The sequence below is a fragment of the Acomys minous genome (assembly GCF_964271855.1).
Source record: "Acomys minous genome assembly, chromosome: 14".
NCBI lineage: Eukaryota > Metazoa > Chordata > Mammalia > Rodentia > Muridae > Acomys > Acomys minous.
In genome coordinates, this window is record NC_140496.1 from 57,868,833 (window position 1) to 57,893,931 (window position 25,099).

The following is a 25,099-nucleotide window of genomic DNA, read 5'->3' on the forward strand; positions in this document are numbered from 1 at the left end:
ACAAAGACATGGCAAAAGGCCTGGTCTGATAAACAGACTACATATGCTGACACACTTGTGGTGAAGGGCAGACAGTCAGGCCTACGGAGGAAGCAGGTCTCAGGGCACACGTACTTGAGTGCTCTACTTAGCCTGGCTTAGTCCCTTTCAGTGCTCCCTTTTCCACACTGCCATGCCCTCCTGCTAAGATGGGCTGACACCTCCAAAGGCACTGACAAAATAAAGCCTTCTGAACTTCACCTCTTCACAGAGGCAGCATCTGTATCCTCCAGCACTATACATGCACTTGCCCACAAGCAAATCTGACCCAGCTCTCAAGCCAACTACCAGAGATGAGGAAACAAACTGCAGAAGGTAAAAAGCTTGGTAAAGACCACTGGGGGTGGGGGTGGGTTGCACAGTTAAGAAATCAAACCCTGAATTCCAATCCACATGTGCTCCCTCCACTTGTTTCTTCCTTAAGTTTGAGGCTTACAATCTTATAAAAATGGAAAGATATGGTAACTATTTATTTTTATCCATGACATCAGCAACCAAAATTTCAACATTTTGTTTCAACTTTTCTACAGAAAGCCTAATATGGAAGAATCAAGGCTGAAGCTTACCTCTCATAAATGTCACAACATTTTGGTTCTCATTGCTATTGATAAGAAAATCAATTACATCAATGACACATAAAACAGTACTTCCAGATAAATAATAACCTCTAACTTGGGGGGGGAAATATAAACTGTATTCTTCCTCTTCCTCTCATTGATACCTCTATCAGATTACCCTTGGGCAAGTCTGGAAGGCCTTGTCCCATCCTCTGTGGGTGGTGTCATCCCTAAGCAAGTGGTCCGGGGTACAGAAGAGAGCAAGCTAAGCAAAGCATAGAGAGCAAGCCAATAAGCAGTGTTCCTCCATGGCCTCTGCTTCGGCTCTGCCTTGAGTTCCTGCCTGACTTCTCTTTACATGCCATATGAACTATAAACTGGAACATTAACAACATAGCCCTTTCTGCTGCAAGTGGCTTTTAGTCATGTTGTTTATCACGGCAACAGAAAACTAACTTGAACAGCAGGAACACCACTATATATAATATTGTAATGGAGAATAAATGTCTTTATGCATTTGTCCAAACCCACAGAATGTAACACTTTGAACCATATTGTAAACTTTATGTCAAAAAATAAAGATTGGACAGTGTAAATTCACCAGTAGTATCAAATAAATCACCGTGGTAAGGGAGGAGGCTGGAGCCAAGAGACACACAAAGGATATATGAGACATCTTTGTACCTTCCTTTCAACTTGGCTTTAAAGTACTCTTAAACTACTTTTTAATAATAAAACAAAATCCAAACCAAAACAACTTTATTTTAAAAAGACAAAAACAATGGGTGGGTTAAGAGCAATTAGCCCAAGAGTACCAATAAAATGTCAGCGAGAAAGAAGCAAAGGCTGAGGAAAACTACTTTAAAATACTAGTTAAGAAGTTTATCAAAGTGGTTAAAAATATATCTGAGACTCATAGGGCATCAAGTAAGATAAACAAGTCCTACTCTTCCTCCACGAGAAAAGTAAACCACTTATATTCTTCATATAAAACAAAACATGAACAGAAAATCCTAATGGTAGCCAAGGGGGAAAACACTACGGAGAGAAAGATAAAGACTAAAGTAGATTTCTTATCATAATCCATGCTTCATAAGATAAGTCAGTGCTCTCTTCAAAGTGCTAAGTGTGTCGTTCTCAACCTTCCTAATGCTGCCACCCTTTACTACAGTTCCTCATGTTATGGTGACCCCAGCCATAAAAGTTTTTTGTTGCTACTTCATAACTGTAATTTTGCTGCTGTTATTAACTGTAATGTAAATATCTGATATGCAAGATATCTGATATATGACCCCTGTGAATGTCATTCAGCCCCCAAAGGGGTTGCAAGCTAAAGGTTGGTAATCACTCTCCTAAAGGGAACTCTGTCACCTTAATTTTATGCCCAAAGAATATCTTTTAAAAATGAGGAAAAAATAAAGTCTTAGACTAACAAAAACAGAAGGAATTCACTAGCAGCAAATCGACTTTCAAAATGCTATAGGAAGCTCATTACACAAAGGGATAAAATACAGAACCTGTAAACAAAGACTAATAGAAATTACTAAAATTAAGATCAACAAAAATCATCTTCCTGTTTACATTGAATAGGCTCTACACTGCAGTTGACATCAAAAGTAAAAATTATAACTATTATGGATTTTAGCACAAAACTGAAAGATATAACAAAAAAAGAAAGAAAAGAATTGAGAGAGTAGCACTACAACGTTCTCACATACAAGTGAAGTTACGTCTAGTGACTGACAATAGAGCAGAATAAAATAAACAGCACACACCTGTACTACTAATGAAGAGCTAAGGCAAAAGATGGAAGCCTAGCACCTCAGCAACTGTGCGGTCTGTCTCAGAACGTTGAAAGGGGCTGGACTATGAGTCTGGAGAGATGGCCGAGCAGTTAGAAGTGCTTGTTGCTCTAGCAGAGGAACCCGGGCTCCCATCGCCTACATGATGATTCAAAGTCATGGTAATTCCAGTTCCAGGAGATCTAATATCTTCTTCTGACCTCCTTGGTACCACGCATGTAATACATGGTCACATACATGCATACATACATACATACATGCAAAACATAAAATAAATACATCTATAGGGAGTGAGAGTGCTGGTGTATAGCACATACCTAAATAGTTTTTTTCACCCAAGATGCCACAGATGTAGTACCCAATACAACATTAAACACACAGACACATAGACACACACAGACACATAGACACACACAGACACATAGACACACACAAACAGATAGTACAACTAGTGAGTCAATTATGGAGATAAACTATCACAAAGATATATCTAAAAAGACAAAGAAGCAAAACCCATACAATGGAAAAAAGAAAGCATCTTCAACAAATGGTTGGTTTAACTGAGGGTCTACATGTAGAAGAATACAAAGAGATCTGTATTTATCACCATGCAAAAAAAATTCAAGTCCAAGTGGATCAAAGATCTCAACATAAAACCAGATACACTAAATCTAATAGAAGAGAAAGTAGGGAAAGCCTTGAACCCATTGGAACAGGAGGCGACTTCCTAAACAGAACACTAACAGCTCAAGTCAAAAGATCAACAATAAATGGGACCTTACAAAACGGAAAAGCTTCTGTAAGGCAAAGGACACTGTCAATAGGACAAAACAGCAACCAACAGAAGGAGAAAAGATCTTCACCACCCCTACATCCGGCAGAGGGCTAATATCCAAACTACATAAAGATCTCAAGAAATTAGACACCAACAAACCAAATAACCCAATTTTAAAAATGGGGTACAGAGCAAAACAGAGAATTCTCAACAGGGGAATATCAAATGGCTGAGAAACCCTTAAGGAATTTTCAACATCCTAGTCATCAGAGAAATGCAAATCAAAATGACTCTGAGATTTCATCTCATACCTATCAGGATGGCTATGATCAAAAACTCATGGGACAGAATATGCTCGTGAGGTTGTGGAGAAAGGGAAATATTCCCTCCATTGCTGGTAGGTGTGCAAACTTGTACAACCACTGTACAAATCAATCTGGTACATTCTCAGAAAATTGGGAATAGTTCTACCTCAAGACCTAGCTTATACCACTCCTGGGCAGACATAAACCCAAAAGATGTTCCACCATACAAGGACATTTGCTCAACTATGTTCATGGCAGCTTTATTCATAATAACCAGAATCTGGAAACAACCAAATGTCCCTCAACCAAAGAATGCTTAAAGAAACTATGGTACATTTACACAATGGAATACTACTCAGCAATTAAAAACAAAGACACCTTCAATTTTGCAGGAAAATGGTTGTAACTAGAAAAAAAAATATCATCCTGAGTGAGGTAACCCAAGCTCAAAAAGACATGTATGGTAAGTACTCATTTATAAGTGGATATTAGCTATAAAGTACAGGATAGCCAGGCTACAGGCCACAGACCCAAAGAAGCTAAGTTACAAGGAGGATCCAAGGGAGGATGCTTGACTCTCAGTCAGAAAGGGAAGTGAAACAGGAGTTAGAGGTGGATGAAGAGAGGGAACTGGGTAGGAGATGGATGAGGAGGGGGTGGGGGGGATTAAGAGTAGTGAGAGAAGGGGGGATGGGGAAAATGCAGCATGGCTATCCTATACTTTATGGCTAATATTCACTTAGTGAGTGAGTACATACCATGCATGCCTTTTGGGATTTTGGTTACTTCACTCAGGATGATATTTTCTAGTTCTATCCACTTTCCTGCAAAATTCAAAATGTCCTTGTTTTTAATAGCTGTGCTGGCATAATACTCTTGTGGACTGTGTACAGTTTACCCTTGTTCATTCAAATGCTGATTTCTCTACTCCACTATCCGGTTTCAATCTGGACACTGCATTATGATGTTTATTCTAAGTATCTTCTGTCTCAAGTACGTGTGAACATACATTTCACCATTTGTTCTCTGTATTGCCAATAAAAGCCAACTAGCCAATGATAGGACATCCTGGTACAGGATGGGAGAAGAAAATGCAGGAAGGACAAGAGGGATGCACTGGAGAGGACCAGGAAGCACCAGGAGGAAGGAGCCAGGCCTTGAGTAAAAATCAAGTATAATGTAGGAAATTTGCATGGGAGGAAACTATACTGTTTGGAGATTTAGGATGGAGTAATTATTGCACAGCATTGTGCTCGAGGCTAATTAAAGGGATCCTGGTCTCTCTGTGTGGTTATTTGGATATAAAGCTGGTTAAGGATTAACCCACTGATTATATTAAAATTATAAATTAATATTAAATATTAATAATCACTCAACAAGCTGAATCCTATTCCATTGTGTAAATGAAATGGCCACCTGTAGTTATGCAGGACTTCCAGTGTTGAGATGATAAAGACACCACCAACCCACCCAAAAAAACTTTGACCCAAAATTTGTCCTGCCTACAAGATGTGCAGGGGCAGAGAAAGAGCAAAGACTAAAGGAATGGCCAACCAAAGACTGGTCTTACTTGAGAGCCATCCCATAGGAGAGAACCAATCCCTGACACTGTTAATGTTACTTTGCTATGCTTAGACAGGAGCCTAGCATAACCCCGCTGAGAAGCTTCACACAGCAGCTGATGGAAACAGATGCAGAGATACAGAGCCAAATATTAGACAGAGCTTAGGAAGTCACATGGAAGAGTTGCAGGAACGACTGAGGAAGTCGGAGAGGCTAAAGACTCCACAAGAAGACTTTCATACAGAGACAACTAACCTGGGCCCATGGTGGCTCACAGAGACTGAACCACCAGTCAAAGAGGATGCATGGGTTGGTCCTAGGTCCCCTGCACAGATAAAGCATATGTGCAGCTTGGTCTTCATGTGGATCCCCAACAACTGGAACTAGGCCCTCTCTGGCTCTGATGCTTCCCACTTTTGGATCCTGTTCCCCTAACTGGGCTGCCCTGTCAGGCCTTAGTGGGAAAGGATGCCCCTAGCTCTGCAGGGACTTCATGTGCCGCAGCATGTTAGTACCCACTGGGGACATCCTCCTCCTCTGAGAAGGAGAGGGAAACATGAGAGGAGGAGGAGCTGCAATCAGGATGTAGAGAGAAATAAAATTAAAATATAAAAATTAGGCATAGCTTTAATTATTTTTAAAATATATTTTTGAAATGAAATTAAAAAAATGAGACAAATAGGAAATCCTAACAGTTGTATAAAACTGGCAGTAAGGGGGGCTGGAGAAATGGCTCAGTGGTTAAGAGCACTGCCTGCTCTTCCAAAGGACCTGGGTTCAATTCCCAGCACCCACATGGCAGCTCACAACTGTCTGTAATGCCAAGATCTGACACCCTCACAACAGTGCACGTAAGTTAAAATTAAATAAAATATTTAATAATGAAAAATGGCAGTCAGGGGCTGCAGAGACGGAGCATGTTGTTCTTCCAGAGACGCCAGTTCCGTTCTCACGGCGGGCAGTTCATGTTGGCCTGTAGCTCCATCTCCAGGGAGTTCAACTCACATGGGTATCAGCCTATGTGCATGCATGTGCACACGCACACAATTGTTTTTTAAGTCTAAAAAACAAGGCACAATGAATCTTTATTTCCCTGTGTCTAGAAGCTCCCATGAAAACAGCTGATGCTTCTGGCTAATTCTGTACTGTCTCTTCATCTTACTGGGTCAACTGCTAAGAAAAATGTAGCTAAGCAAGCTCGGCTGCAAACACACAGAGGCTCTTCTTGGCTAGATGAAAGGATGATCATGGAAAAAATCCACCAAAATGGCACTAGAGGAATGGCCCTATGCTATAGAATCTTAGCAACTGTGAGCATCAGCCACACGTAACAGAAGCAGTCACTTCTCTGGTGAAGACCTCCTTTTCCTAGCTATTATCCCTCTCAAAAAAGCCACACATAAGCCCTGATTTCTCCTCCAGTTCTCACTGACATTCACAAAGGATCCTTAAAGCTCCACCACAGCCGATGGTGCCCTCCTGATACCCTACTACATGTTTATCCTTTTTTTCCCCCTCATGCCTTCAGAGAAAGATTTGCATGTAGGGCAAGAGACCGTCTCTCTCTCTCTTGAACCACCTTACATGCCCACGCTGTTCTCTTCCTACAGCCTCCTGAGCTTCCTCACTCTGCTGAAAAAGGTTCAAGCAGGACAGAACATGCTGTGCTTTTTCGTCCTGTTGCCTCTGTCTGGCCTTCACCCCAAGGCCTGTGTGTCCAGTAGAGACAGGAAGAGAACTGTCTATAGAATAAGCAAGGCTGGGTAGCGAGAGTCAGTCTCAAGCGTACCCCCACTTATTGCCCTCAGCATTTTCTCTTCTTTCTTCCTGCCCTGTTCTTCCCTCTGAAAGAGACTGGAACAGTTCCATAGGAAAACAAGGATAGAAGGTACAATGATTTAAATTTTATCAAGTAGAGCTTACAAAACTCTATTTTAGTCACAGCTTCATTTTATACTATGACCTTGACACAGAGCTTCAAAAATGGTCTGAACACCATCACCATGAGCACATGAATCTCTCGGCCTGCTATGCTAGCTTTCCCCTTTGACTACTAGAAGGACCATCAGTTGGTGTTTTCTCTCTCAGCCTTGGAGCAAAACTGGCTCTGGCTCTAGACCTCCATACTAATCTTGCAAAGAGGTTTTTACTTAGAACTAGAAAAGGTTAGAATTTATAGCTTGCTCTCTTAGTCCCCCTAAGATCCCCCAAACTTTTCAGTCTTCCGGATTGAATCAGCAATTTTTGCTACTCAACCCTATCCTGTGATACAGCTACATCCAACTAGGAAGTCTAGGCTTTTCTCCTTCCCGGGTCAAGAGAGGTGGCCTTTGGGAACTAGATTTAGCCCCAGGATGATGGACAAGATGCCCAGTCTTGGGCCTTACCTTCCTACTTGATCAAAAACTTCCTCCTCAAAACAATTTTTAAAATAACATCCTTAAGCTATTCTACTCGCTAACTTCCAAATTTCCAGTGATGAAATGAGACCAATACCTGGGCATGTCTGATGGGGCATCACTGTGTACACATAGAGTCAAACACTGCTCTGTGCAAAGACAAAACACATCTCATTTTTCAACCATGTTCTATCTACCAAATAATTTGAATATATTGCTGTAAAACATGAGGTGGGGAAAATCAAAGCTTATGTTGCCTTGTTAGGAATTCTACCTTTTAAGGAAAAGAATCAAATTTACACAAACTTAACCAGAAAAAGAAGGCCAATTCATTTGAAGAAGGCAGCATTATTTATGCAAAATACGCACAGTATGAAAAGATGAGAGCTGGAGAGATGGCTTGGGGGTAAAACACTCGCTGTGCAAATATGATGGCTAGTATCTGGATCCTCAGAACCTACTTAAAAAGCCAGGTGATGCCCACCTATAATACCAGTGTGTGCAGGATTCCCTGGGGTAAGCTGGCTCACTATACTAGCCAAATCTACAAATTTTGAGCTCAGAGACCCCACCTAAGGTGGAAAGCAAGTGAGACAACATTCAACACTAACTTCAGGCCCCGACATGTGCACATGGGGAATAAAACTGTTTGCCACCAGGGTGATTTCCTGACTTCCATCTCCAGGACCCACAGGGTAGAAGAACAGAACAGACCTCCTTTAAGCTGTCCCCTAGCTTCCACACATGTGCATACATGCACACACACTCAATTAATAGATAAACAAACAAAAGATATAATTTAAAAATTAAAAGAAACAATCATCTTATGACATGCCTAAATAATTTGATATCATTCATGGGAGGGAAACCCAGCAAACTAGGAGTGTGAGAATATATCTTCAATGTGATAAAAGGTATCTACCAAAAAAATAAAATATAATAATAATAATAACAATAATAATAATAATAATTACAGTTAGCATTGCATTAATAATATAAAACTAAATGCTTTTCCCCTAAGATCAAGAGCCAGGCAAGGATGCACACTCCAAAAATTCTTATTAAACCTTATAAAGGCCATCTTAACAATACATTAAGGCAAAAAAAATAAAATGTTTCTCTACAGAGAAAATTAAGGCAACTCTTTTTACTAATAATATTGTAAGAACAAAAAGCATTCCTAAGAATCTAGTCTACTTAGAGCTACCAAAATTAATGAAGCTAGAAAACGTTCATGGCGGAAAGAGAGAACCATTCCTGCAAGCTGTCCTATGACCTCCACACACATACAAACAAAGTAAAAATGTTTCATAAGAAATACTAATATCCGTTTTTAAAAAAAAGATTAAATAGGGGCTGAAGAGATGGCTCTGTGATTAAGAGCACTGGCTCCTCATGCAGAGGACCTACGTTCAATTCCCAGCGCCCACACGGCACCACACAACTGTCTGTCTGTCTGCCCAGGTTCAGTAGACCTGATGCCCTCTTATGGTCTCCACAGGTACCAGGCACCAGACACATGGTGCACAGAAATATATATGGACATAACACTCCTATAAACAAAATAAGTATTTACGTTGATAAATCAAAAGCCAAACTATTAACCTTTCAACTCTCTCTAAGCTTGTAAAAGCTAACTAAAACTTTAATTTTGTAAAATTTATACTGAAGAAAATCTTTAGATGAATTTGGTAATATTCAAATGAGAAAAAGAATATGCTGCTGGAAAAGCGTTTCTTCTGTGACTCTCGTAATCAAACAATGTGTGTCTTGGCTCTACTCACCTCCTCTCCTGACAGGTAATACGCTGCGAGGAGACCTCCAATAAACCGAATGTTAACTTCAAACACAGACACCTCAGAATTCTGTGGAGACAAAGTGAAAATATTCATGTACATATAATACTTTACAGGGTTCAAAGTTTTGTGGTTTCCGTACTTCATTTGTTTCTCACAAACAATGTGTTTTAATGATCTGCATTTTCATTTCTCATGCCACACAACCTCATCTTCCATTTATTATTTCACTGAACTTCCTCTATTAATATCCCCGCAGCTTCATACCTGCCACTCAATGTACCCTACACAATCCTGTTAAAGTACTGTGGCATTTGCTACCATTAACTGTTGTTCTACTTCCTGAGTGATGAGTCACAAATCAAAAAAAAAAAATCTCTAATGATCCCATTATTTCTATTTTAATTATTTAAAATTAAAATATTTAATTATTACTGCATAAACTTAATTTCTATCTCTTTTCATGAATTTTAAACATTTTGCTATTAGGTAATAATTAGGTAATAATTATTAAAGGAGATGCCAAAAAACAGTAGAATTTTGGTTAATAAACTAATACTGTTGAAAACCAACTCATATGTCAGAAACTGATGTTGATGTGCACAGCATATATACACTGAAATTAAAAATGGATGTTTAAAAATTAAAATACAAAAGTAGGAAAAAGTGTGACAATTTGCAAACTTAAGAAGATAATATATGAGGGGATAACAATTGAGATGTAATATAAATAGATTATCTAAATAAAAAATTTTTTAAAAAGAAGATAATGTATAAGAACAAAATCAAAAGTTTTAAATTAAGTCTACCTTGAACTTAAAATTTCCCTAATATGTAAGCTATCTATAAGAAAAGATCATAAATAAAACTAAAAGGCAAACAAACTGCAGCAAATTCATCACAAATGCTTACATATGCAATATACAAATTATTTTGTATAATTTCAACATGGAATGAGAGAACAAACTCTCAGAACCCATCTGAGAATCTCTACTTGCACACTGCAGTATGCTCACACACACACATATGTATATGCATATGTAATATACATATATGTATGTGTGTGTATATAGATATGTAAGTTTTTATAATAAATGCAATAGGTAAAACTCTTTTTTAAAAAACTAAAAATTGGCTAGACAGCTAGTGGTTAAGAGCACTGGCTGCTCTTCCAAAGAACTGGGGTTCAATTTCCAGCACCCATATGTCAGCTTACAACTGTCTGTAACTCTATGAGAGAGGATATGACACCCAGTATAGATCCCATTCCATAGAGAGGAGCTTAAATGCTTATATTTAAGCTTACATATTAGGACACTTCTAGGGCCAGGGAGGTGGCTCTGCAGGTAACGTAACTGCCATAAAAGCATGTGGACTGGAGTATGGGATATAGCAGTCTGGACTGCTACAGAGCAAGCTGGCTACTAGACGCTAAAGAGGGAAAGTGTGAGTTCAAGTGGAGCGCAATCAGCACTCAGGAAGACTGTACCTAACGTCAAGCCCTGGCTCCCACAGCTCCACATGCAGCACTACTGTGAATACACAGCCATCCAGTGGTCACACCGGCTACAATACATGAACGAGGAAAAAGGGCCCTGGAGACTTGTGGAGCTGAGGCGCATCTCCTCCTATACATAAGAAGTCAGGCTGCCTGCCTCAGAGCCACAGGCACATGGCTTCCCTAGGCTGTCCTTTCAAAATGTCACATTAATAAGGAATTCTTCAATAGTTAGCAATACTCCACCACAACTTACTCTAGTCAGATGCGCTCAGTTATTCTATCACCATTATTGTGCTATAAAGTATTAGAAAATCAGTTTATTAGTTTGTTAGTCTTTAGTTCCTTGCTTCTCCCCCTCCTATTATGTCCTTACCTGGCTAAGACACTACCTTAAATGATAATTCCAGGAAATATGAAAAGACAGTGAGTATTTACACAAAAATAACAAAACAAACGATAATCCCAAAAGAAGACTGAGAACTCAGCATGGGTTCCACAAGCTGCTGAGACCATGCTCACAGCACCACAACTGTTACTTCACCCATAGGTCTGCTATGGCAAAATAGCAGCTGATCACTAGTGGAAACGTATTCCTCGCCTTCCTGAAATCTGGGAAGTCCAGGATCAACACCACCAGCAGATTCCGTATCTGGTGAGTACCACTCAACTGGGTCATGATGTCACCTCTCGTGATTAGGGCAAAGTAGTTCTCTGAGAACTACATTTTAAGGGAACTGGTTATAACCACTATAGCTCTGTCCTGATAAAATGATCACACCCCAAAGACCCTTCCTAGGTTCAGCACATGAGTGATTAGGTTTCTACATGAATTTGGGAGGATACAAATATTCAGAGCAGAGCATTAAAACTGTCCGTTCACAGTTAACTTAAGAGATTAGAGGAACTGGCAAAGTATACACACCACGCTGAAATCAAGGTTGTCTTCAATCCACCTCTGCCCATCCATGAATTCATTATGAAGGCCCATGATAAAAAGGGTATCCAAAGCATCCACTATGGTGGCACCCATCTGCGAGCTGCCTGTATTTAGAAGGAAAAAAAACAGCTGTTGTTAAAAACACCCCTCACATAAGGTCTATGTTTATTTTTGTATATACTGAGAGTAAATCAAAGAGTATAAAGATCAAAAAAGAATGTCATTGCTCACTTTTATAATAGACCAAATTTTAAAAAGAATTTGATAGAATCTACAAAAGTTAAGATTTGGGGAGCTAATACAAATATATATGAAAACTAACAGTACATTTCTTCTTGATTTTCTGCCTTGGTCAGAATATAAGATAAGTATATACTTAATTAACACATGAAAAATTTAAAGGGAGGGTAAAGAAAAGGGGACAGCTATTCACAATGACAGGGTAAGTCACAACATAAGCCATGCCCTTTGGTTCAAGTTCATAGCATACATGTGTGTAGTAAATTCATAAGACTGAATAGTTACAGTAAAATTACAAATGTTAATACGTTTGTTTGTTTGTTTGTTTGTTTGTTAAGACAGGGTTTCTCTATGTAGCCTTGGCTGTCCTGGACTCACTTTGTAAACCAGGCTGGCCTCGAACTCACAGAGCTGTCTCTGCCTCTGCCTCTGCCTCTGCCTCTGCCTCTGCCTCTGCCTCCCAAGTGCTGGGATTAAAGGAATGTGCCACCACTCCCGACTATATTATTTTTTAATAATTAAAAAAGCAGGTAGAAAAAAGTTATGAACTAAAATGAAAATAAAAGATGTCAACAAGTTTAACAGATAATCCTCATGTTAAAAAAGTTTCAGAAAGCAGGTGAAAAGGAATTAACTGAACAAAGGATCTAACGGGCATTTAGCTAGACACTGCACACAAGACAAGAAAACACGACAACTTACTAGTCTATCTTTTCTTCCTTTTTCTCTCTCTTTTGGGGGTGGGGGTAAAACTAAAATTTCCCCTCAATGGATTAAAGCTAGATACACAAATATCTTTTGATCTTTGTCCTTGAGTTATATACCATTTTTGTTCATATGTTGCTAATAATTCCTTCACCTCATCAATAACCCATCTTTCCACTAATTAAGCAAGTACACAAACTCTGATAACAATTGGTCTTCTTCTCTCAACTCAGTTCATGTCAGTATCATCCAGAATGTCCATTTTGTTATTACACACAAAATTTTCATTTGCTTTTCTTGATCCTCAGCTTTTTGCTAAGATAAAAGCCTTATTGGGCCACTTAATCAATCACTCATGTATTCCTGTCTCTAATACAATTGTTTAAATACTTCTAAAGAGATACATGTTAGTATTTCATTCCAATTTTTTATTAAATTCATTTAAAGCCTGGTGGTACTTCTGCTCTTACTCTGTTGTTGCAGGCAGCTATGCTCCCGGGTCCCTGGTCACTTCACTGTCTCCAGTTACACGCTGCACACATACTCTGCTCTAACCATCCTAGTTAGTACACAAGTCTGTACCATGAACCAAGAGCTACGGATTGGGATGCATGAAATTATTAGTCACTGCTATCACTGTTTGGCTAGATAACACAAGATCTCATCCAGGGAAAAACGGGGGAAATCAAACTGCCATGGATCAAAGAAGCAGAAAAATGACAGTATAGAATGTATCAAACAGTCTGGCAGGGCTGGAGAGATGGCCCAGTGGTTAAGAGCACTGTCTGCTCCTCCAGAGGTCCTGAGTTCAATTCCCAGCAACCATGAGATCTGATGCCCTCTTCTGGCATGCAGATAGAACACTCATCTACATAGAATAAATAAATAAATCTTTAAAAAAATACTACATTAAAAAAAAAACAAAAAAGACAAACAAAACCAGCCTGGCATGGGGGCACATGACTTTAATCCCAGCACTCAGGAGGCATGTGCAAAGGGATTTCTGAGTTTGAGGTCAACCTGGTCTACAGAATGAGTTGCAGGATAGCCAGGGCAACACAGGGAAATCCTGTCTCAAAAAAGGGAGAAGGTATATAAACAGCTTTTTAATTTATGGGGATGTCAAAATTGAAAAAAACTAGTAACTTTACATGTTTGTACTATTTAATAAGAACAAATGCAAATAAATGAACACAACAGTATTGAGAAAGAAGAGGAGCAACAAATAGGAGCAACAGAGAAGAACTAGGCAGGCTAAAGGCAGAAATAAATTAGCAATGAAGAAAGGTGTCAAAATGACTAATTTGGGAGATGATCTATGAAAAGAATCATACAGTAAATCTATTTCTAACCTAGTTTTTCAGAAGGAAAGAGACAGAAAATCAAAATAGAAAATCAAAATGCAACAAGTAGAGTAAATTAGGAATGTTCTAAAAGTCTTACTTTATTTATCAAAATCTTAGATTAGTAGGATGGTGATCTTTCTGATAACATGTATGATCAAATATCCAAACAAGCACTCCCTATGAAAGTACCATACAATCTACAAGTTTCATAAAATGCATTTTACTTCAGTGGTAAGGCTACTGTGTACAAATGTTAATAAAACAAACAAAACTCAATTTATAAATACTATATACCACTGATGGAAAAATGAATTCACTAACACAAACAAAATGACCATCTGACCTCACTAGTGTCATGAAAATAACCAGGGTCAAACCTTAGGCCACCTGGGAAGATTAACATTAGTACTGTTCAGATTTTAGACACTTAAATCAATATATGGGTTCTAGATTAAGGTATGAATGTTTTTAATTGAATGAAACTAAACAAAAATCTCAAGATAAGTTAAACTTAGCAGTTAGCAGGAAATGTATACCACTAAATTCTAAGAGTAGAGAGCTCTCAAATCAGTCACTACAGCTGGACTTGGGGGATGGGGTTCAGTGAGAAGAACACTTCAACTTAGTCAAGACCCTGAGCTCCATTCCCAGGGTGAGCACGCCTGCATTACACACACGCGCGCACACACGCACACACACACACACGTGTGGGGGGTGGAGGGAGTGTACTTCTAGACGTTGAAACAGCTAAAAGGACAGTTCTTGTAATTCAAAAAACTGACATTTTAAAACCTTTTAAGAAAAAAAAAATCCTCCAGGTTTTGCAGTTTGACTCGAAAATTATATGAAGCATTCAGAAGAAAATAAAATGAATCCTAAACACTATCTTCCAGAAAAACAGAATGATTCACAACTAATTTTGAAAATAGCAACAGCTTGCTATCAAACCAAGGCAAAAACACAGTATAAGAAAAATATAGAGCTGGGTGTGGGGGTGCACACCTTTTAATCCCAGCACTCAGTGACTGAGGTCTAATGCCCAGCTGTATAGTAAGACTTTTTCTCAAAAATGGAAGGAAGGGGAAAACTACAGACTATACCTCATGAATATGAAAACAAAAATAACTAAATATTAGCAAATAAAGCCCCAGCTAAATCACTTCTGATTCCCCACGGCTGGGTAAGGAGGCCCAGCACTAAGCTGTGTGCCGCGGCGCTCTCTTCTACTCCTGTCCCCAGCAGCAGCAGGCCAAGAGGGTGAGACACGTGACTACAGCCCATCAGCTAGAGGAAACAAGAACCAAGGATTCTTTCCATCTTACTACTAAGAAACCGAACCGCTTCCCAGATTCGACAAACGCAGTGAGTAGCGGCAGACGTGAGCTGAGGCCGGGCCTGCTAGGAAGCCAGCGCACAAGGGAAGGTGGGGAACGCTGGGCTGAATCAGGCCCCCAGCAGAACTCCACTGAGATGACTGAATGGCTGTTGTGGTGTAAGTCATTTTGAAATGGGCTTTCTGATCGGTGGAGTGCTCCAGTGGCGAGGATGCCCAGGGCGAAGGCGGGGGACCCCATTACAGTTATCATATCAAAGAACCTTTACAATGAAAGCTAACGGGAAAGACATGCTTTAGGCTAACTCCTGTGGTCTGTAATACTGTGAGGAAAAGTTCAGCACCTTCCACACAATGTACAGGAAGAGGGTGGATTTTGTCTATTTGTTTGCTCTAATTTTAATTCCACAAGTCATAATGAAATTCGGGGTGACAAATGAGACACTGAGAACTACCACTCTTCTCGAGTATTCTATTTTTTTTTAAGTAAAAAAAAAAAAGTTGTCAAATCATATTCACTAGCAAAAACAAAATGCACGAAAAGATTAAAGGAAGAAACAGGAAATAATTTTTGAATTTCAAAAACATTCCATAGACTTTCTGTCTAAGAACATTAGACAAAACATGTAATAAACAATCTATTCTTCCTAAGCAAATTATTTGTCTGGAAGTTAATTAATAAACCCTATCAACACATAATTTTGACTGAAAATCCCAGACTGCATGTGACCTTTATCTACCATTTTAAATACACTTTTCCTTCTCATAAGTTATGTTCTCCAAGAGCTAAAATATTTTTCTATTTTTAAAAGAAGGATTTGGTTGGAAAGAAGGAAAATAATGTAATTACATTTTAATTTTAAAATTTTTAAATTATTTAAAAGCAGGACTAGGATCAGTGTCTATCTGGTATATGATAAGATATGAGATGAACTGCAAAACACAACTGGCAAAAAGTGAAAAGTTGGGGTGGGGACAAGGACTTGCTGAATAAGCCTGGCAACCCAAGTTTAAGTCCTAGAACTCCATGGTAGAAGGGGACTGACCTCCACCCTGGGGAGTAGTGAGAGGAGTGTTTCTATGCTCATGTGAGCACGCGTGTACACACACAATTTTTAATTTAATGAAGAGAACTCATATTCACATCTTATTTTCTATACAGTTTATTCTCAAATCCTTTAAAATTAAGGCTCATTGTCTATCATCGTGCTCAACATATAAGGACAGTCCCCTGAAGATAAATAAAATATAATAATATAATATAAATAACTATAAAGGACATTAAATATGTCTTTCAGTGGATCATCATTTATAACATCTACAAAAGCCACAGAAACTTTTCATCTGTAATATGCTCATGTCATTACATGATACCAACTAAAGGAAATACATTATGAAAAACCTGGTGGCCACTGATTAGCTCTCCAAAGGAAATCTTTTTCTTCTCCCAACCTAACTTATTTTTTAAAGCTTTTTTTTTTAACCAAAGTGTGGGCACATGCTCACATGCACACACACACACACACACAGAGAGAGAGAGAGAGAGAGAGAGGCACACACACACACACAGGAACCATCAATGTATAGCACTACCCACTTAATTACCAATCAAATCATTTTTGGTGCGCTACAAATTAAACTTCTAATAGCACACTGGAATCTCTAAACTGTTCCCTTTTCCTTATGAGTAGCACAAATGGTACTTACTGTCTTGAAGAGGGAAACTGCAAAGAGATATTTACCTTTCATGACATTAAATAAACAGAAAAAAAACTTCAAAATACTTAGATAAATGTAGGCAGTGCCTACGTAAACAGACCATCTAACACAAAGCTATGGATTTAGGTGCAACTATAACTAATTCTTGACATGCCAAAACAAAAAGTTCAAATTATAACTTTACAGAAATAGAGATCTTGGGGAGTACTTTAAAAAGCCAGATTTTTTCCTCAAAGATACGGAAAGAAAAACAAAATAAAACCCAAAACACCAGAAATTCAAAACAGTTACCTTACCAAATATGTTTGTGGAGTGCCCTTTCCTTGCAATAGGCCTGAGCTCGTTGTGTCCCCAACCGTATGTTCTGTAATTATCCCAGGCATGCTTCATCATCTGAGAAGAGAGAAATTACAAAACGCCATTAGCGATCCACTTTATACTTCCTATAGTTTGCATATAACTTACCCATTCTGCCCTCAATTCACACTCGTTTCAGCATAAAAACACATGCCTACTGTGCAGGCTACTCATGTCAACTTGACACAAGCTGGAGTTACCTGAAGAGAGGGAACCTCACTTAAGAAACTGCCTTCCCAGCCGTAAGCAATTTTCTTAATTAGTGATTGATGGGGGAGGGCCCAGCCCATTGTGGGTCCTGGGCTCTATAAGAAAGCAGGCTGAGGGAGCCATGAGGAGCTAGCCACTGAGCAGCAACCTCCATGGCCTCTCCATCAGTTCCTGCCTCCAGGTTCCTGTCCTGTTTGAGTTCCTGTCTTGACTTCCTTCCATGTTGAAGAGCAATATGGAAGTATAAGCCAAATAAACCCTTTACTCTCCAACTTGCTTTTTGATCATGGTGTTTCATCGCAGCAATAGAAACCTTAACAAAGTTAACTACATTTAATTTCTATTTACACATCAACAACAAAAATAATTAGATGTAATCAAAAAGTTAATGGGGGAAAGCGTAGCTATTTGACATTTTTTCCGTTTATAAACTATAAAGCTTTGGGGAACAGCTCCACTCTCTTCACTGTGATAATGACTGGGTTGTCAATCAGGGGCCTTGCTTCTACCACCAACTAATTCAGCCTAACTACACCATCTCTTATCTTTAGACGAGGGACCAGAAGGTTTAATAAACTGTTGCAAAGCCTAACAGTCCTAGGCATTATGTAACCAAATGGCATGTCTGTATTCCAACTAAAATTGTTTTCAAAAACAGGTAAATGAGCAATCTAGCCCACAGGTTTTAAGTGTCCAATCCTTGCTCTAGTCAGTGACCAGACAGGCACAGGGATCAAGCAGGACAAGCAAGTCTTTTTTATTCATATTAACACAGACATTAGGAGGAAAGAGAAATCTCATTTTATGATCTCAAGGGTTTATGTAGTATAATTTAATCCTAAAACTGATAATGGCTAATTTTCTCCCAACAATAACAACAAAAAAGTTGAAAGAGAGAGAGACAGAGAGAGACAGAGACAGAGAGACAGAGACACAGAGAGACAGAGAGACAGAGACAGAGAGAAATGCACATTACAGACTTAGAATCAACCATGTCTATTGCCCTTATTTGAAGCCATTAAGCTAATAAATATTCTGTGTCAGCTGGTATGACTTGAATTTGTTTGTTTTAACAACATATGTAGCTCTGGGCTACAGCATTTAAAGTAACAGTAAACTGCAGTGTGCCATTTAACATCAACTCATTCATCAAAGCACTTCAAAACTTGTTTTATACAACCAGTATCAATCAGACACCAAAATTAGGCAGAAACAGTAGAAAAAAACAAATTAGCACTAGATAAAGAAAATATGACAGCATGACAACATGCAGTTTCACCCAGACATATAAATGTTAACATTTAAAAAATAAGTATCATTTACCATATTAAAATGAAAAAAATTAGACAATTATCTAGACAAATATAGACAGCATTTCACATAATTCTTTTTCTTTTTTTAAAAGATTTTGTTTTATTTATTGCATATGAGTGCTCCATTTGTATGTACCCCTGTATACCAGAAGAGGGCATCAGACAACATTACACATGGTTTGAGCCATCGTGTGGTTGCTGGGAATTGAACTCAAGACCTCTGGAAGAGCAGGCAGTGCTCTTAAATGCTGAGCCATCTCTCCAGCCCAACACACAATTCTTGATGCAAACTCTTAAACTGTAATTACAAAGAACTATCCTCAACCAACATGCCTAACAGTATTAAACACTTATGCTCTAAAGTAAGTGCCTAACCGAGTCTGTCAGTTCTCACCATTTCTTTCAAAAAATAGTTAATAGAAGGTCTAGCCAGTATAGTAAGCTAAGAAACAAAAATAAAGAAAAAGGAAAAGTACCAATATTCAATAAGGGGATGACTATGTAGAAGGAAAACCAGAAGTTATCTACAAAAAGGTCACTAGAAATAGTAAGTCAGAGCAGGCATGATAAAGGAATGATAAACTAACCCCAAAAGCATTGCTAATACTAACCTCCATGGACACTAGCAAAGCACTGAGCCTGAGCCTTGTCCTGAACTCCCTCAAATGCACCTGACTATCAATCTCAATTATTACATGAGTAAAAAAGTATTTCAAAACACTATAACAGCATCTGAAAATGGATAAGGAAGGTATTCAAACAGAAAGCTGTCAGTATCTCCTCCAAACTCCCCCAAAAAGTGTGCTAAGCAACCCAAGTATAAAACATAGGCTGTAGATGGCAGGCAAAAATTAAAATGTCGCTCCATTTGACTCATCAAGGTCAAGGTTTACAATGCTAAGGCCAAGTGTGATGGCCATCAAGACAGAACATCAATTTAACAGGATAAGGAACCATGTAAATAAAGAAACAACTCTGGCCACGTCTGCGAGGAGGTTTCCAGGGAGGCTTCACTGAAGGAGTTAGAGCCACACTGAAAGTGGGTGACACCATCCCTTCCACTTGGTTCAAGCCGGGGGAGAAACGCAGGAAAGGGAAGCCAGCTGAGCACAGGACTCACGCTCTCTCTCTCTCACTTCCTGACTGCAGATGCAACTTGACTAGCCATCTCATCTTCCCCCACACAACAGTGTCTCGAACTGTAAGCCAAAATAAGCCCATGCCCCTGCCCTCCCTGCCCCTCTCTTCCTTTTGTAGCTCCTATCAAATAACAATTGTGTCGTAGCGGTGAGGAAAACTGACAAAGCTTAAAATACATATATCCGTTACCAGAATACAGAGAGGTATCTGAGTGTGTAAGTTAAGTGTGTTCCTGCTGATGTCGTTAAACCTCGTGAAGCTGCTTCTTCACAAGCAGTGTAACTGCACATTCTACTCAAATTGCCCCACTTAACACAGTGCAACTCAGATCCACTAAAGGTGGTATTCTTTTAATCTGTAATTCCTAGGTTACAACTCGAAAGATTTCTGAGGCTTAAAGACTTTTGAGATGAACCTTATTCTACTGTTCAGCCATGAAGACTCTTCAGAAGGAGCATGGTCCTAACGGCGGCATAGCTGCTTAAAACATGGCTCACACAGCACAGACAGCTCAGAATCTAGGCTGTGACAACCCCTGCACAGCATCTGGTACAATCTCTTCAAGCTGAATGGTTTTATTCATTCAATAAATTGATACCTGGATTCTACTCTATTTATAAAGCCCTGTGCTTCAAAACATAGTGAAGGTAGAATTACCACCTCAACAAATTTTAATTTCAAAAACTTACATTGTAATTAATAAAGAAAAAGACATAGAGCTCCAGCCCTTCCTGTCAACCTGGAAATGAATTACAAGTACACTAAAGAACACAGTGAACATGCACCACCACGTAATATCCAGTCAGACTGCACCTGCCACCACACCCTATCACCAACCCAGCGTATTACCTCTTTAATTTTTTCTCTTTTCTTCCTGATCTCTGTGTCTTCTGGGTCTCCACCACTGACCCCTACACGCTGTGGGACAGGGACAGGTGGCAGAACTCTGGTCTCTTTTGTCTTCATTGCTTGGGCTACTTTATTTTTCTCTGTCTGAATTTCTGCACGTATTTCCTCTCTTGACTTTCTCAATTTTTCTTTTGCTTCTTCCAGGGCCTTCTCATGATCAGCTCGAATCTTATTTCTCAGGCGCTCTTCTTCTTCCCTGTGAAATAAAAATAAATTTAAATTTTGTTTTAAACCTGTTAAGAGTTCTTCAAGTTCTTCCACTAAACTCTATTTTTTTTCTAGTTTCCCCCACATTAAAAGGTAAGAATTATCAGTGACAGAAACTCCGATCTGCACAAAAAATAGGATAAATGTATGGTGGTATGAAAAGGAGACTGTACTCTAGATCCTGAATAAATATTTTACATGGAAAGAGAAAGCCTAGAAAAAATTCTAATTCTACGACAGAGAACAAGAGAAACTACAACCAGTAACTTGAAGAGGATCCATGGAAAGAGGGCAGGGATGAGGGCAAGGATGAGGGCAGGGATGAGGGCAGGGATGAGGGCAGGGATGAGGGCAGGGATAAGGGCAGGGATGAGGGCAAGGATGAGGGCAGGGATAAGGGCAGGGATGAGGGCAGGGATGAGAGCAGGGATGAGGGCAAGGATGAGGGCAGGGATAAGGGCAGGGATGAGGGCAGGGATGAGGGCAAGGATGAGGGCAGGGATGAGGGCAGGGATGAGGGCAAGGATGAGGGCAGGGATGAGGGCAGGGATGAGGGCAAGGATGAGGGCAGGGATAAGGGCAGGGATGAGGGCAGGAATGAGGGCAGGGATGAGGGAAGGGATGAGGGCAGGGATGAGGGCAGGGATGAGAGCAAGGATGAGGACAAGGATAAGGGCAGGGATGAGGGAAAGGATGAGGGCAGGGATGAAGGAAGGGATGAGAGCAAGGATGAGAGCAGGGATGAGGGCAGGGATGAGAGCAGGGATGAGGGCAGGGATGAGGGCAAGGATGAAGGCAGGGATGAGGGCAGGGATGAGGGCAGGGATGAGGGCAAGGATGAGAGCAAGGATGAGGGCAGGGATGAGGGAGGGATGAGGGCAGGGATGAGGGCAAGGAAGAGGGCAGGGATGAGAGCAGGGATGAGGGCAGGGATAAGGGCAGGGATGAGAGCAAGGATGAGGGCAGGGATGAGGGCAGGGATAAAGGCAGGGATAAGGGCAGAGATGAGGGAAAGGATGAGGGCAGGGATGAGGGCAAGGATGAGGGCAGGGATGAGGGCAAGGATGAAGGCAGGGATGAGGGCAAGGATGAAGGCAGGGATGAGGGCAGGGATGAAAGCAAGGATAAGGGCAGGGATGAGAGCAAGGATGAGGGCAGGGATGAGGGCAGGGATGAGGGCAAAGATGAGGGCAGGGATGAGGGCAGGCATGAGGGCAGGGACAACAGAAGGGACCAATGGAGAAGGGAGAAATGGCATCAGTGGGGTTGACAGAAACATGAGCCAGGACCAAGGGAAGAGGCAGAAAATTAGAGGCAGGAAGCTTTCCTTTCCTTAGGACAGCATAAGCTGCTGAAGCTACTTTGCAAATGGCCAAGACTTAATAGTGCAATGATTCCCAACTGATGAAGACTAATTAAAACTCTCTTCAGCCTTTTTTAAAAATAAAAGTTCCAATTTAGCTAGTGGTGAATACAGTGCTTCTTATCCTAAATAATGGAGACCACAAGTGTTTCAGATTTCAGTTCATGGGGTTTTAAAAATTCTGGTTGTGTTTCCCTAATCTAAAAATTCTTACTCCAAACACCTGTCATAACAAGACAAGTGCTGTCCCACTCATGTGATGTACGTAGTAGAGACGGCAAAGTTAGGGAGCTGCAAAGTAAAATATTGGTATCCAAGGGCAGAGTAGGGGTGATAAAGTCATTGTTTTATGGGTGCAGGATTTCTGTTTCCAAGATAAAAAGAGGCCTAGAGATGAAGGAGGCTGATGGCTGTACAACCATATGAACGTACTTCAAGACGGCTAACGAAATAAACTGTTACATATCCTTTACCATAAGCTTTAAACTAGAAGAAAAGCCTATACAAATATTATACCAGCTTTATTCATAATAGGCACAAACTAGAAAAGGCCAGACGTTCTTCAGATATGCACACATGTGCGCAACACATTTGAAAAATACAAAGCTGCCTTACCAAAAATAAAGAGAATATTGTGCCTGCCCAATGTAACACATCATAATTCACTTAGGCGAGCTACTCTTTCTCACCTGTCCATAGGTACGGAACCCTAATTTAATAAACAAGAAAAAGGGGGTTTGCCAGGAAATATTCTTCTCTATGGATTAAGAAATGAACAAAACCAGGTGAGAAAACAGCCTTTGGGCTGCTAAGTCCAAACTGACCTAACTATTTGTTGTTCTCTTCCACTGAGGCTGTGATGCAGCCGTAATAGCATGAGACCAAATCGCCGCGTGGATCAAGACAGAAGATAAAGGAGACTCTGCTGGAGCCCTCAACTGCCTGCCCCAGATTTCAGATTCTATGGAGTTTCTGGGAGTCGGGTGTTCTGTCACTTTCAGCTAAGAGTCTCCCCAACTTACTCTATGAAAGCATGAGCAAACACAGAGGTTCAGAAAAATTGTTCTCTCAAAGGAAGTTTCTGTGTAACAGCCCTGCCTGTCCTGGAACTTGCTTTGGAGACTAAACTGGCCGTGAATTCACAGAGATCCACCTGCTTCTGCCTCCCAAGGGCTGAGATAAAAGGCGTGCGCCACCAGTGCCAGCTAAGTCTCTGTCTTCATGACAAGTCGTAGAATCCCCAGAAGGAAGCTGGGGGCTAACACCCTGTGTATCAATAAGCCACCTGCCCTCAATATGGCAATTAAAAGAGCTAACTTAACAGAGGGATAGAGATCCAGTGACAAGCCCCCTCAAGTCCATCCTTTGTAATGTGACCACACTGAATAAACCCTCCTTTTTCTTCTTTTCATTAATAAATTACCTGGCTTGTAAAGGATGGGTGGCCAAGCTTGTTGAGCACAGTCCCGTAGCGGCTTCCAGCACTGCACTGCCTCACTAACTGCTGAAGAGCATTCCGTAGCCCACCCTGTTTGCAAAGGCTCACAGACTAACCGTAAAGCATCTTCACCCACCCCTGAACCTCTGCAAACAGGTATTATACACTACTATGCAGAGTCAGCCCTGAAGTGGACGGCAAGGGAGACAGGCCACGATATATCCCACCTATAAAAGCTCCTCAACGAAACATGACCATTTTATAGGGCCTGAGCTCTGTGAAAGAAATGTCTAACACACTTCCGAAAATTACTTAGTCTCCTTACTCTCCGTATCAGAACACACTAACCTAGGCCATCTCTCTGACTCTGCCATCAGTGAGGCCTGTGGCATCTTCATTAGCAGGGTGACATTAAACATTATCACCTCTCTGCGCCTCCTTTTCTCCTATGACAAAGCCTCTGACAAGCACATAACTGCCAAGAATAGAGGCGAGGGCCCTCGGCTTAGAGTCCAGCAAAGTCCTGACTTGGGTTCCTCCATCCTCGCCTTCCTGCTCTGCTTTTCTCATGCCTACCCACTCTCCACAGTCACATACACAGCCAACTACTGACTTGAGCTATGTATCACTTTCTTTTTATCAATGTCCTTTGGGAGCTGCACTCTTACACCTTTTCAGCTTCGCCAAACAGGAGAAAGGAGCAAATTCTATGAACGCCTGCAAAAACGTAGATGGCACCAAATCATTCTAAGACAAGGCCTACATCTTTAAAGGCAAAAGCAGGAGAACACTGTGCCTTGCCTCTCCTCTCTAGCCCAGTGCCAACAGTTCCTTTGTCCATGTGTCTGCAACAGCACTCAGATTTGCACCAACCTTCATTCCTAAGGCCCCCATTAAAGATTATAATGCTTCAATTCTCCCTATGGTGCCCAGACAGCCTTGGGCACAGCAATTCTTGGTACAAGTAGGTCCCTGAACCAGAGGACATGAGGAGACATTATGTGCAGAGGACCTGTGTTTGTTTCTAGACCACTTGAAAACTGCTCAACACAGAACCCTCCAGAAACATACGACCAACTTCAAACTCCCAGGATACCCCACACCTAGAGCCTACTCCAGCTCAACTTCTTTCCTACATTCTCATT

The 25,099-nt window shown here is 40.4% G+C and overlaps 1 protein-coding gene across 1 annotated transcript in view; it reads right to left on the reverse strand.

Annotated features, from left to right (window-relative positions):
* MAN1A2 (mannosidase alpha class 1A member 2) overlaps positions 1 to 25,099 on the reverse strand; it is a 139,461-nt gene that overhangs the window by 87,702 nt on the left and 26,660 nt on the right. Inside the window, exons 2-5 of the mRNA XM_084757200.1 lie at positions 20,887 to 21,142; positions 17,314 to 17,410; positions 11,660 to 11,778; positions 9,225 to 9,305 (exon numbers count right to left, since the gene is read on the reverse strand). Coding sequence (XP_084613326.1) covers positions 9,225 to 9,305; positions 11,660 to 11,778; positions 17,314 to 17,410; positions 20,887 to 21,142 — 553 coding nt within the window. The remainder of the gene's footprint in view (positions 1 to 9,224; positions 9,306 to 11,659; positions 11,779 to 17,313; positions 17,411 to 20,886; positions 21,143 to 25,099) is intronic.